The following is a 15,334-nucleotide window of genomic DNA, read 5'->3' on the forward strand; positions in this document are numbered from 1 at the left end:
CGTGGTGGGTGAGCAAGAGGGTGGTGATGGTGGTGTTGTCGAGTGTTGTTGGGTTTGGGCAAAATTCCCACTCGCGGAATTCGCCAACGTCCTTTCTAGGAAGGAGGTCAGTACGTTGGTATATAGAGCATATAATAATGACCTATCATAATGCCTTCCTAGTGTAACTGGTAAAGTGCTTGTCTCTATAGTATTGTCCCTATGTCCATAAGGTCAAGAGTTCAATTCTGTCAGGTTGTGCTTTTTTAATTATATTATATAATAACAACAACAGTGACAAACTGCTGGTCCTACTGGGCTCCCTGTCCCCGGAAATTCCTACTGGACTCCTTGTACTGGACTCCTACTGGACTCATTCCTTAAAAATCCAGTAGAATTCCACAATTCCTGGTGATTTGGGTTCAGTCCGGTAGGAATTTACTAGGACTCCACTAGGACTAGGATACAAAATTTGTATGGTGATCAGCCAACATAAAATGTGTCCCAGTCCTAGTCCAGTCCGGTAGGATTCCGGGAATCCAGTAGGAGTCCGGTAGGAATAGGTGGGGGAGAGTAAAGAGCTCATTTGAAGGCACACGCGCAAATCCTCTTCATTAGGCCAGAACCATCCCTAAGCAAAGCAATTACCTCCAGTCCAGAGCATAGAACTTACATAGAGGTGATAAAACAACAAAAAGCTAAATGTAATCCTGGTCCCGGATTACTCTTATTTGGACCTGTTCACTTCAGTCACCCACTGCCAACTGACTATTAGTCATGCAAACTCCACGTAAGTTACATGACTAAATGTCATGGACCATATCTATATTCTAGATATATATGGGTCCTAGAAAGCCCTGAAATCTAAAATATATTCTTGAGACGTGGACCCTGAAATGTCACACAAAAATTATAATGTCTGTGTCACACCACCAAAATATATTTTGCAAGTGAAATGCAGTAAGGATATATTTTTGGTGAGTAGACCCTGAAATGTCACTGTCACACCTTAGAAATATATTTTTGCCCTGGCTTGGCCTTGGGATATATTTTGTGAAACAGATGTGGTAAGGATATATTTTTCTGGTCTGTAGGGGTGTCAGGGGTCCGAGTTTCAGCAAAAAACTTGTGATTTTTTTGCTGTCTGGGGTATATTCTGGAAGATTCTGTCATGACTTCCAGATGTTTTGGCACTATGTCTGGTCTGTGCTCCCAGTATGTAGGTAGCAAGGGGCATCAATAGTATCTGTGATCTATCTGAGTTACTTAAGTATCATGCACTTCCAATGACACTATGAATATGGTCCACATTACAGATTCTTTTAGCTGCTCAGAGTTCACAAAGTTCTTTGTTGTTTCTCTCTTACTTTTCCTCTCTTCCTCTCTCCCTCTCTCCTCTCCCTCTCTCCCTCTCTCTTTCTCTTGACTTTTGATTGTAAATCTCATTGTTCTCTAGCAAATTCTGTTCACCATGTCATAATGTGGGGTTCTTCTTTGTATTTTCCATGATTCTCTTTATGCTTGCTGTTACTCAACTGATCTGCATGGTTTCAAGTGTAACCCAGACATATGCCACACCATCAAAAACATCTGGAATTGACATTCAGACACCACTGTGCTACCACATCTTTACAAAATGAAGATACTAAAAAAGTTCTTGAAGTGTGCTATCTTGAAGCTATTCACTCCAAGTTTCCTAAGTTGCAACATCTGTGATCCACCTTGAAGCTATTCAGTACAAGGTTCCTGAGTTGCTTAAGTATTATCCACTTCAACACTATGGATACAGTTGGTACTATGGAATTTTTTAGCTGCTCAGAGTTCACAAAGTACTTTGGGCAGCCTTATAATACAATCCCCTCCACCTCCGCCTCTACTTCAGCTCTGAGATCTCCAGTTGCACCTTATCTGCATACTCAACTGGGTTGGTGAGTCTACTCTGCTGTTTCTATATGATTCTGTTTTTTTTTCACCACGTGGCACCTATGCCAGACCAAGCTGTCAAATCTATATATGAAATATGGTGCCTGCAAGATATCCTTTGTTCATGTGTTTGGCACTGCTCACTTCAGCTCTGAGATTTCCAGTTGCACCTTATCTGCATACCCCACCAACATCTATATTACCCTACCCTGCCAGTCAAACCCCTGCATGTGATATCAATCATCTCTCCCAACCCACTTTCATAAACAAGAGTTCACAAAGTTTTTTCTCCTCCTCTCCCTCCCTCTCTTTCTCTTGACACTTGATTGTAAATAACAAATCCCATTGTCCTCTAAGAAATGTTGTTCACCATGTCATAATATGGGGTTCTTCTTTGTATTTTCCATGATTCCCTTCATGCTTTCTGTTACTCGACTGATCTGTATGGTTTCAAGTGTAACACAGACATATGCCACACCATTGAAAACGTCTGAAATTGACATTCAGACAGCACTGTGCTAACCTTGAAGTGTGCCACCTTGAAGCTATTCAGTCCAAGTTTCCTGAGTTGCTTAAGTTTACAGGTTTTTTTTAGCTGCTCAGAGTTCTTTGTTGTTCTCAGATATATATCTTTTTACTAAATCCTGAACCAAGATATATATTTTAACCATATCCTGAATCCAGTTACAACTGTATCATGAATATTTTAATTATATCCTGAACCAAGATATATTTATCAACAATATCCTGAATCAAAATACATTATTTTTCAACTATATCTTGGATTTTCCAACTACATTCACAACCAAGATATATTCTTAAACTGTATCCTGAACCAGGATATATCTTTCAACTATATCTTGAACTAGGATATATTCACAAGACATATCTTTCAACTATATCTTGAACCAGGATATATTACCAAGATACATTACCAAGATATATTTTTCAACTATATACTGAACTATATATCTTTGGGGTATATTTTTGAACTACATCCCGAATCCAGCACAAATATACTTGGTACATGTATCAGCAAATTTCACAAGACAAAGGTGCAATTTATTGGATATAACTACATAGATTTACATTACTATTGACTATTAAATAAAGAAATAAAGAGAAGGGGAGGGAGTGAGGGCAGTAAGGGAGGGGGAAGGGGGTGGTAGGCAATGAGGGAGGGAAGGGGAGAAGGGGAATAAAGGAACCAAGAAAAGGGGAGGGAGTGAGGGAGAGGGGTTGGGGGTTGGTGGGCAATAAGGGAGGGGGTGGTAGGCAATAAGGTAGGGGGGAGTGGCAGGCAATGAGAGAGGGAGGGAGTGCTGGGAAGTGAGGGAGAGGGGTAGGGTGTGGTGTGCAGCTTCAATGTTAAAGGGAGTGGGAGGAAGGGGAGGGAGTGATGGGGAGGGGGAATGGTGAAGAGTGAAGGGGGAGGGAGGAGGGGGGAGGGAGTGATGGGGAGAGGGAGGGGTAAGGAGTGATGGAGGAGAGAGGGAGCCAGGGGGGAGGGAGTGACAGAGGGAGGGGGTGATGGAGGGAGGGGGAGCTCACCGGGCTCGTGTCCGTTCAGGCCGTCGTGTTCGTTGGCAGGCGGTCGCCTTCGTTCATAGGCAGTCGTCTTCGTTCGTGGGCGGACGTCTTCGTCTCGTTCGTGGGCGCTCGTGGACGTTCGCGTGGTCGTGATCGTTGGTGGTCTTTGGTGGGCGTTCGTGGATGTTGGTGGGCGCTCGTGGATGTTGGTGGGCGCTCGTGGTCGTTGGTGGGCACTCGTTGTCGTTGGTGGGCAATCATTGTCGGTGGTGGGCGATCGTGGACGTTGGTGGGCGGTCGTGGTCGCTTGTGGTCGTTGGTGGGCGGTCGTGGTCGTTGGTGGGCGATCGTGGTCGTCCGTGGGCGTTCGTCTTCTTCCATGGTCCACCGCCCACGTGTTCATCCGTGGTCGTCTTCGTTATTTGGGCGGTCGTCGTGTTCCTCGAGGCGAAACAAATACGACGAACGACGACCGATGTCGTCGTTCGTCGTCTGGTTGCCACGTCACAGCTAGCGCCGTGGCACCTGGTTGGTGTCAGAAGGGAGAACCGTGGGGTGGTGACTGCTTACCTCACGACCTCGTCACCGTCGTCCTCTCCTGCCGTCGTCCTCTCCTGCCGTCGTCCTCTCCTGCCGTCGTCCTCTCCTGCCGTCGTCCTCTCCTGCCGTCGTCCTCTCCTGCCGTCGTCCTCTCCTGCCGTCGTCCTCTCCTGCCGTCGTCCTCTCCTGCCGTCGATCTCGTGTGCTTGCGGGTTGGTGACGTGGCGCTGCCGCGTCGTTCCTGTGGTGCCGGGGTGGTTGTGGTTGTGACGACGTTGTGTGTCGTCGTCTCGTCGACTTTCGTGGGGGCTGATGGTGGCATGGCGGCGACATGGTGGTGACGTTGACGGTGGGTGGTCGTTGGTTGAAGTGAGAAGGAACGTCACCAAGTCACACTGTGTGACGTTCGTAAGATCACGTTCTTGCGCGCGTGCGCGCACTCAAAGTTTGGTAATTATCCCTACTTAGTTTACTTACAATCGCAATGAGCTGGCGAGGTATCTCTTGTAGTTACCTGAATTACTTATTTAATGTAGTCAGCCAATCTATTATTCTATTCTATTGTAGTGTTCATCATAAAGTCTTGTAGTATCCCCTTTTTTAATTACAAAACTTTCTAGTGTCTTCTTTTTGGGAATACAAAAATTTGAGTGTCTGCATTTTTTATTACATTTGGGACTACAAAAATTTATACTCCTCTTGTTTCCTCACAAAGCTTGCACTGCCCTTGACTCTGAGTTGGTATATGAGGATATAGTTCAATGTTTCAGAGAAGTTGACTTTAGACTTTTTTCATCACAAAAGTGTGTACTTGTATCTTGTAGTGTCCTTGACTCCCATGAGGTACATGGGGATATAATTCAATGTTTCAGAGAAGTTGACTTTAGCCACATAGCCCTCTAAATTTCTGTATTTGTACCCTTCATAGAATTATGGTGAACACTAGTACAAGCATTTGTAGTCTCAAAACCTGATACTCAAAATTTTGTGATGAAAAACTGGGGAGTACAAAGTTTTCTAATGAATAAAAAGGAGACTGAGTTTTTGTGGTCTTTTTATAGTTTCTGTATGGACTGTATCCTCCCTAGAATTATGGTTAAGAATGACCTTGATGTCTACTACCCCTTGTCTAGTTGGGGTTTGAATTCTCTGACATTTCAGTGTGGGGTGTCCTGTCTTTCTATTTTATTTCTTTGTCATAGTCATCCTTCACCATAATTCTATGGAGGGTATGTACAAAGACAGAATGATAGAGGGCTGTGTTGCTAATGTCAACTTCTTTGAAACATTGAGCTATATTTTCATATACCTACTCAGAGTCAAGGACACTACAAGATACCAGCACACCTTTGAAAAGTGGACACTAGAAACTTTTGTAGTTCTAAGATATGGAGACTACAAACTTTTGTAATGAAAAGTGCACAGCAGGAGAGGAGACTATAGAATTTTGTAGTCCCAAAAAGCGAACACTACAAAGTTTTGTAATGAAAAATGCAAATTTTGGTAGTCTTAAAAAGTAGACACTACATATTTTTGTCTTTCCAAAGAGCAGACACTAAAAATCTCTGTAATAAAAATGGGCATACTACAAGGCTGTATAATGGACACTACAAAATTTAACTGGAAACAGTGGTGAGCCAAACGTGAGCGTGAACTTAGACGTTGAAACCAACATCACATACTGTGACTCTGTGACGTTCTTATTTCGTTCAACCCACAACCACCACCACACCGTCAACGCCGACTCCACATCACCACCACGTCGCCGCCATACCAGGTCATGCAACCCCCACCACCGCAAACAACCCCGGCCGCCCAAAAACGACAACAACACCCCAACAAACCACACACAACGAAGACTGACGGGGAAACGATGGTCACCGCCCACGAAAATCGACGACCAGCACCCACGAAAGTAACGACGTTGACGGCGCACGACGACACCCAACGTCGTCACGGACCATGACGAGGTCGTGCCCAACCCAGCCTGGTAAGCAGTCACAACCCCGATGTTCCCCCTTCTGACAGCAACCAGGTGCCACCTGCGATGTGGCAACCAGACGACGAACGACGACATTGGTCGTCGTTCTCGTATTTGTTCCTCCTCGAGGACCACGACAACCGCCTCGAGGACCACGACAACCAAAACGAAGACGACCACCGATGAAGACGTGGGCGGTGGACCATGGACGAACACGAACACCCACAGACGACCACGATCGCCCACGAACGACCACGATCGCCCACGAACGACCACGAACGCCCACGAACGACCACGAGCGCCCACGAACGACCACGAGCGCCCACCCACGACCGCGACCACCCGCGAACGTCCACGACCGCCCACGAACAAGACGAGGACGGCTGCCCACGAATGAAGGGAATGAAGGCCACCGCCAAAGCACACCCTACGTCGCCATCCCACCCCTCCCTCATGCCGCACGTCAGCGGCCACGTCACAACGCGGAACGATGCCGGGCAGGCAGACGCCAATCAACGGTGTGACGAGGACACCGAAGGGCGAAAGACGGACGACGGCGAACGGACGACGATGATGAGGGCGTATGAACGACGGACGACGAGGAGAAGGAGGGCGGACAAACGATGACGATGAGGAGGAGGATGGACAAACGACGAGACGACGAGGGCGTACACACGACGAGACAACATGGGCGTACACACGACGACGACGATGACGAGGAAGAGGGCGGACAAACGACCAGACGACGAGGGGTACAAACGACGGACGGCAACGACGATGAGCGCCCACCACCCACACGGCGACGAGGTTCAGTACTCCACCCTCACCCTGTCTCTCTCACTGCCCACCACCCCCTCTCCCTCACCCACCACCCTCACTCTCCCTCACTGACCACCCTCACCCCCTCTCCCTGACTGCCCACTCCTTCACTGCCCACTACCCCCTTCCCCCCTCCCTCATTGTCTACCAACCCCCTCCCTCCCTCATTGCCTACCACCCACCTCCCTCCCCCCTCTTTCCCCTGTCCCTACCACCCCTCTCTCATTGCTTACCACCCCATTCCCCTCTCTCTCATTGCCCACCACCCTCACCCTTCCTCACTGCATCTCCCTCACTCCCTCTTCCCTTTATTTAATATTTAATGTAGTAATGTAAATCTATGTAGTTGTGTTGAATAAAATGCACCTTTCCCTTCTGACTCTACAGATAAATCTACATCTACCAAGATCAGGATATAAAAGATATCCTGGTAATATATCCTAGTAATATACCCTGGTTCAGGATATAGTCTAAGGATGTGAAAGATATATCCTTGTTCAAGATACAGCCTAAGAATATATCTTGGTGATATATCCTGGTTCAAGATAAAGTTGAAAGATATATCCTTGCTCAAGATATAGCTTAAGAATATATATCGGTAATATATCCTGGTTCAATATCTTGTTGAAATATATGTCTTGTGAATATAATTTTGCTGAAGATATAGTTGAAAGATATATCCTTGTTCAGAATATAGTTTAAAAATAAATCTGGGTTGAGAATGTAGTGGGAAAATTCAAGATATACTTGTAAGATGATGTATGTTGATTCAGGATATTGTTGATAAATATATCTTGCTTCAGCATCTAATTAAAATATTCATGATACCAACCTTGTCCCTTACATTGGAAGGGTGGAGTCGTTCGGTCAGTCACAAAACATCACAGGCATGAATTCAAGTTCTGATCAAAAGTCTCACTACTGGTTGTGGATTACAAAACTGTGCTTGAAACCGTGATGGAGGTGATTGATGCATTGATGTGATGCACTGATCTCTGACATGGCAACAATGGCAAGCTGTGACAAGACCTGTTTTAAGCATGCAGTACAATACCATTTTCTTAGCAGAAAATTACCTGGGATGAGCTCAGTGTATGGTTGTTAAATTGTATATACAGTTTGAAGATGTCTGATGAAGATTTGAGTGAGTTATTCGAGGTGACTGGATGACCCCAGTGGTCTGATGTAAGGGACAGGGTTAGTATAGTTCAAAAATTATGTATCTGAATTCATGATATGGTTGAGAAATAAATCTTGGTTCAGAATTTAGTGGAAAGATATGTGTGACTCAATCTTATGACCTGGTGAACAGAAGTTGTTAGAGAAGAATGGAATTGGTTGTCCATAAATTTACAATCAAGAATCAAGAGAAAAAGAGAGGAAGGGAGGGAGAGGAGAACAGGAGGAGAGGGAGAGAGGAAGAGAAGGGGAGAAACAACAAAGAACTTGGTGAACTCTCATCTGTTAAAGTGGGTTTGGAGAGATGTTTGATATTACATGCAGAGGTTTGACTGGCACAGGATGGTAATACAGATGTTGGTGGGGTATGCAGATACTTGTGCCCAAAATAAGTAACAGACAACATGTGACTGATCACAGTTGCAACATGTTGAACTATCATTGTATTACTCCACAATCCATCTATTCTCTACACAATAAATGACTTGTACTAAGACTACAAGAACTCAGCACGACTCCCCAAAGAAAAACAGGTTCATTGGTATTGTCCTTGGCAGAACATCTGTCCATCATGCTGGCAAGATGGGACAAGTGATCAGTCACATGTTTCCTGTTACTTTTTTTGGGCACGAGTAAGGTGCAACTGGACAGAGAAAGAGAGAAACAACAGAGAAAGAGAGAAACAACAGAGAACTTTGTGAACTCTGGTTTTTGAAACTGGTGGGAGAGATGTTTGATATCACATGCTGGGGTTTGACTAATACAGATGTTGGTGGGGTATGCAGATAAGGTGCAACTGGAGATCTGGGAGCTGAAGTAGAGGATGAGGTGAAGGGGATTTCTAAGCAGCTAAAAAATTCCATAGTGTGAACTGTATCCATAGTGTCAAAGTGGATAATACTTAAGCAACTCAGGAATCTTGGACTGAATAGCATCAAGGTGAATCACACATGTCATTGAGGCCCAAAATTGTTATAGGAGAATGAATGAATCTGTAACACGAATTGTATTCATAGTGTGATTGGAAGTAGATGATACTTAAGCAACTCAGGTAGATTACAGATGCTATTGATGCCCCTTATTGCTACCTACATACAGGGTGCACAAGCCAGACATAGTGCCAAACCCCTGGAAGTCATTGCAGAATCTTCCAGAATATATACCTCAAATCACAAGTTTTTTGCTGAAACTAGGACCCCTGACACCAGGAAAATATATCCTTACCACATCTGTTTCACAAAATATATCCCAAGGCCAAGCCAGGGCAAAAATATATTTCTAAAGTGTGACAGTGACATTTCAGGGTCTACTCACCAAAAATATATCCTTACTGCATTTCACTTGCAAAATATATTTTGGTGGTGTGACACAGACATTATAATTTTTGTGTGACATTTCAGGGTCCATGTCTCAAGAATATATTTTAGATTTCAGGGCTTTCTAGGACCCAAATATATATAGAATATAAATGTGGTCCATGACATTTAGTCATGTAACTTACGTGGAGTTTGCATGACTAATAGTCAGTTGGCACTGGGTGACTGAAGTGACCTGTTACCATTGTTTGGACTTGTTGCTTCTCTTTCGTATTTCTACTTAATACTGAGAATTTACGCGGATTCGGTCACGTGCTCTTGGGATTCCACCTGCTGACGCATGTTCTTTGTTTGCGTCCCCGCCCTGCAGCCAAACAGCCGTGCCTCGGGGTGCCTGCTCGTCGTCGTCGACGCCGCCCGCCCTGTTCCCGGCCTCTTACCTCACCGATGAAGGGCGCGGCGTGCGGGCCTGGTCTGCTCCTTGGCCTGGGAGCTTGGAACGGAGGAGATGGTCAGCTGGATCCTTTAATCTACCTCATCAGAAAAAACCCCAAATGCAAATTTCAAGTAAAAATTGCCAGTTACTTCTAATCTCCATAACTGGGAGCTAATACCCCTCAGACCCTCATAATTTCAGATAAAATGACAACCATAGCATTCATAGGTCATACAATATAATTTCATAGAATTTTACTATGGTTACACAGAGTAGACTAATATTAGAAAAAGTTACTGTAAGGGAATTGGTTTGAGAAACACTCGAGTCTTAGCGTTGACGCCAAGTCCCCGACTAACAAAGGCCTTCTACAACAAGCACTTGTTGGCACCGCTGTAGCGGTTCTGGTCGCGCACCATGACAACTGAAAGGTACATTAGCAAAGTATAATGTGAGAGGCAAGGAAGCCCGCTTACACAGTGAGTTGCAGGGGTGTAAGCAGGGAACTTGAGGAAGAGGTGCAGGAAGAGGACATTGTCCTGCGTTCCGTCGCGCTTGGTCTTTGCTGTTGTCGAGAATCTGTGTGAGGATGGGGGCTGTGTAGACCTCGTCGAGAGTCTTGTGTTAGCTGACGGCGTCAGAAGTGGCGAAAAAGAGACGAGCGCCGAGGTATGCGTGCGGACGCCGTTCTTATTATTCATGACGTAGTCGCCCATCACATTGTCAGTAATGATGGCAAATTCCTGCTTGGACCACCTTACAAGGAAAGAATCAACATAAAGTAGAAAGAATCAGGTCTCAAACACGTACTCGGCCATGGCATCAGACTCCCCTTCCATCCCATCGGCCTCAGTCATCTGGAGGCATCCCCCAGTTGAAGTCATGAAGTAGGTGTTATTGGTTCCACTCAAATCCTGGATGGAAATCAGTGGGCGAGTAAGGAGAGCGTGTGGAGGCGATATCGGGCATGCGGAGACGATGGAAGAAGCTGTTGTCTTCAAGCATTTGAGCGGCGAACAGTGGTGGAGGAGGGTGGAGGGTGACAATGTTGCAACATTGGGCGTTGAACGTTGAGTACTTGTTGATGGGAACACATGCACGTGCACACCAAATAGAACCAATGTGTCGCGTTGCGTCTGTTTTCAAAATATCTGGTGAAGTGGACCATCTAAGTATTGGCCATTATACTAATAGTCCCTATGGCCCTAAATAGTATATATACACTTTCCAAGGCTATCTCATCTGGAGGGGGATCCTGTTGTAAATACAGATGCACACAGGAATTGATATACAGGAAACCAACAGGAAACAGGTATTGAATAAGGTGGGTAAGTAGTGGTAAGAAGCGGTAAGAACTTACACTCCCAGAATTTACGGTAAATCGGGTTCATTTTACAGGGATTTACAGTGAGCTGGCGCGGTCCAGGAGCCGAATGGTTGAAATTACAGTGAGCTAGACCCTAGTAGACCCTGGTGATTGATTTACAGATTTATCCATTGCCAAGCATTCCGTCCTTGTAAAATCTCAAGTCCCTTACCCTCCCTTACCACGCCCATTCAGAAGCTTGGCTTCCTTCTTCCACAGACTCATAAAAGACAACATTAGATTATTCAATTTATTGCGCTACATATGCTGCTTCTACTCGAGGTATGGATGCACCCCAACAGCAAAGAAAAAACCAAGGGATCTCACCCTGTACAATCTGAAAGTAAGTAGAATCCCAGAATGCAGAGCGCCTTAGTTTATGATCGCCGTCAGTGGTGCGCACAGGCACACCGTCATCAAAATCTCCGGATCTTAACAAGTCGCAAGTCGACGATGTTAATGTGGGGATGTTAGCACCTAATATTGAAATGATTTGAGGCACAGTGATGGGAGCATGTGGTAATATGAGCAGGGACCATCATCTAAAGAAATAAAAATGACACTTACAGTTATGTCGACAAGGCAACAAGGGACAGCTTGGCCAAATCCTCAGAGTCAATGTAGCCTGTAGGTCGCAAGACAGCGCTTGGTAAAGTGTGCGGCGCAGCTGCAAAAGAGGAGGGAGAGCTGACAACTCGGACCATGGGGCTGCATCGCTGACACAGGAGCAAAGCGTGTAGAGGAAGGTGGGGCGTGAGGATGCATATATTACAATATGCGTCATAGTCCGTGTCGTAGGTCAATGCAGTGTGTCACCAGGGAGGAATCGAACTGGTGAGTTCCCGTCTGAGTAGTGAATTTTAAAGTGGATGTTGTTTTCGAGGGTTTTCTTATCACTCAGACGGGTGCGTTATTTGAAACCTGGTTTTATGAGATTGCGATGTTGAGATTCTGAAGACGATGGCGACGGCGTGATGTTGCTATTGTCTAAAAGGAGAGACACTGCGGGCCCTGGCTTATATATCCACTGGGTATAATGTGGAAAAATGGAGTAGATATTAATCATAATGTCCCCTTTTATCTACCGGAATTAGTTGAAAGATATTTACAATCTTTTATTTCATTTTATCAATTTTTTTCTGTCGGAATTATTAAGAATTTGTGGGGGTGGATAAATGTCGAAGATATTGGAGAAAATATTTCTACAAAAGGCAAGTCCATATTTGTGCAGCAAATATGTGGAAGACCACGAGGCGAAGAAGCTACTAAATATAGAAGTATTCTCACTTGCTTGATAAGGCTGCAATGGCTGTAATAGCCTTATCAAGTGTTAGATCCGAGAATACTTCTATATTTAGTAGCTTCTTCGCCTCGTGGTCTTCCACATATTTGCTGCACAAATATGGACTTGCCTTTTGTGGAAATATTTTCTCCAATATCTTCGACATTTATCCACCCCCACAAATTCTTAATAACTCCGACAGAAAAAAATGGATAAAATGAAATAAAAGATTGTAAATATCTTTCAACTAATTCCAGTAGATAAAAGGGAACATTATGATTAATATCTACTCCATTTTTCCACATTATACCCAGTGGATATATAAGCCAGGGCCCGCAGTGAGAGGAGCAAGAGGTGGGCGTGTTCAAAGCAGAGTTGGCGATGGTCATTGGCAGGGGAACAGTGGGCGCAGCAATGAGTAGTGTGGGTCTTCTAGAGGGAGGTTGCTTTGGGGGAGCACCGCGAGAGGACTTGCGCTTGAAAATATTGATGATTGAAGGAGGCTATGTTTGTCTTGGAGGCAGAGGTGTTAATGAACGGGTGTATGTTTGAGGTGGAGTACACTGTTGACGAGGGTGGCCATAGCCTTGTTGTAGACAGTAGAACCAGTCTGGGATAAGTCTGTTTTGAAACTAATAAAGAGAAAGGGTCAATGCGAGTAGCTGGATGAGTCGCGTACCATTGTTCATGTAAAAGGATTGGGTCTCCTTTTCAGACTCTCCCCATCTACGCTCCATTAACAGTGGCGGCTTTGGCCTTCTCCATCATCATAGCGTCTTAACTAAGCGGGGCCTAGAAGGCGATTTCGAGGCGGTGGAGGCCGATGCAGCTGTGTTTGGCAGTGGAAATGAGTAAGGAGCGGACCGCTGGGCGAGTGGAGATGTGCAGGCTTGGTGCAGGGGGTGACGAGTGGATTGATGGGCCGTCAGGGACGTCGAGCAAAGAATCTGGCAAATGGCGATTTTACAAAATTTACGGTACCCCCGTAAATTGGTACAGATAAAGTGACTTCTTCCTGTGCGCTTCCGCGCTTGGACTCTTACCACCATCTTCCCATACGCATCTTACTCTCCTGTACCCATACTTTCCCTCTAGAACCTCCAGAATCATAGACGTGGTTTATTTCTGTTGGTTTGTCTTGTGAGCAGTGTTATCTACCCCTCCGGGTAGATTTCCACTTTTTTTGAAATATCGCCACCGTTTTAGATTCTGACGTGTATTTCGCGCATATAGGCATGCCCTTTTGGAATTCCCACTAGGTGTTTGCTTGACGCGTTATCGCATCATCTCTGTACATAAACTGTCGTGCTTGTCCATTGTGACACGCTTTTAACTGTCTGATTAGTGGAGGGTTACTTACCTGTACCCCTATACCGCCGTCATCCGTGAACCCCTTTTGGGACGCGCTCATGCCAACCGTAACGCTGGAACTGCCTCGCTTCACCTGTACCACCGCACTTGCTCAACAACTCCCTCTCCTTAATGGTTTGACCAGCACTACGCGTTCTAGAAATAACCGTCCTCTATCTCTTCACGAACCGTCTTCACCTTTAACACTCCCATCACCATCTCCACCGCTCCTACTCTCATCCGACTCTTCAGACTCCGAAGAAGACGCATATATCCACAAAAAACCCGCATATATCCACAAAAAACATCATCACACAATGTCCACACTTGCAACAGTAGAGCCCACCAGCGCCAAGGCGCCTGTCTTGACTGAAGGGGATGTTTCCCCAGCTGTGATGATGGATTTTGAAAATGCGGCGCTCGACTTCTTCATCTCGAAGTCCATTCCTGCTGAGAAACAGGTCACAATGATAATCCCGGGTATCAAAGACCTCAGGATTCGGGATTGGATTGCCACTGAACGACTGGTGGCTACCACTTTTATGATTAATCTATGACAACTGTCCAAGAGCCATTGTGTATAATGCCACAGGTTTTATGAAAGGCATCTCATTAGGATTGCCCATCTATTTCATTCAATTTATCACTGGAATCTTTCATAAGTTATAGACAAGGATAATGAGATATCATGGGGATATTTCATTAGGCTCTTTGGCCCTTTCATTATCATTTCTGAGACTTTTCATTAGGATATTTCATTAGGCTCCTGCGCTTTTTCATTACCATTTCATAGAATTTTTATTAGGATATTTCATTAGGCTACTGCGCTTTTTCATTACCATTTCAAAAGAATTTTCATTAGGATATTTCATTAGGCTCCTGCGCTTTTTCATTACCATTTCAAAAGAATTTTCATTAGGATATTTCATTAGGCTCCTGCGCTTTTTCATTACCATTTCAAAAGAATTTTCATTAGGATATTTCATTAGGCTCCTGCGCTTTTTCATTATCATTTCTTAGAATTCTCATTAGGATATTTCATTAGGCTCCTGCGCTTTTTCATTACCATTTCTTAGAATTTTCATTAGGATATTTCATTAGGCTCCTGCGCTTTTTCATTATCATTTCTTAGAATTTTCATTAGGATATTTCATTAGGCTCCTGCACTTTTTCATTACCATTTCTTAGAATTCATTAGGATATTTCATTAGGCTCCTGCGCTTTTTCATTATCATTTCTTAGAATTTTCATTAGGATATTTCATTAGGCTCCTGTGCTTTTTCATTACCATTTCGTAGAATTTTCATTAGGATATTTCATTAGGCTCCTTTGCTTTTTCATTACCATTTCATAGAATTTTCATTAGGATATTTCATTAGGCTCCTGCGCTTTTTCATTACGATTTTTTATATTTCTCATTAGGATATTTCATTAGGCTCCTTGGCACTTTCATTAGGTTTTCTTGGAATTTTCATTGGGATATTTCATTCAGCTCCTTGACCCTTTCATTACCATTTCATTGAATTTTCATTAGAATGCTTCTTGGCACTTTCATTAGGATATTTCATTACACTCCTTGACCATTTCATTAGATTTTTCATTGGGAGATTTCATTGGGGCATCTGGCCCTTTC

The 15,334-nt window shown here is 44.5% G+C and overlaps 1 protein-coding gene across 1 annotated transcript; it reads right to left on the reverse strand.

Moving 5' to 3' along the window:
* Positions 1-9,986: 9,986 nt before the first annotated feature.
* On the reverse strand, positions 9,987-10,587 carry LACBIDRAFT_302304 (uncharacterized protein; the record flags this gene model as incomplete). Its single annotated transcript, XM_001883360.1, has 4 exons — positions 9,987-10,127; positions 10,180-10,309; positions 10,367-10,459; positions 10,514-10,587. 4 exons carry the CDS (start codon positions 10,585-10,587, stop codon positions 9,987-9,989), a joined length of 438 nt encoding a protein of 145 aa, XP_001883395.1.
* Between the last annotated feature and the right edge of the window lie 4,747 nt (positions 10,588-15,334).

This window comes from Laccaria bicolor, genomic scaffold (genome assembly GCF_000143565.1).
Source record: "Laccaria bicolor S238N-H82 LACBIscaffold_20 genomic scaffold, whole genome shotgun sequence".
Lineage (NCBI taxonomy): Eukaryota > Fungi > Basidiomycota > Agaricomycetes > Agaricales > Hydnangiaceae > Laccaria > Laccaria bicolor.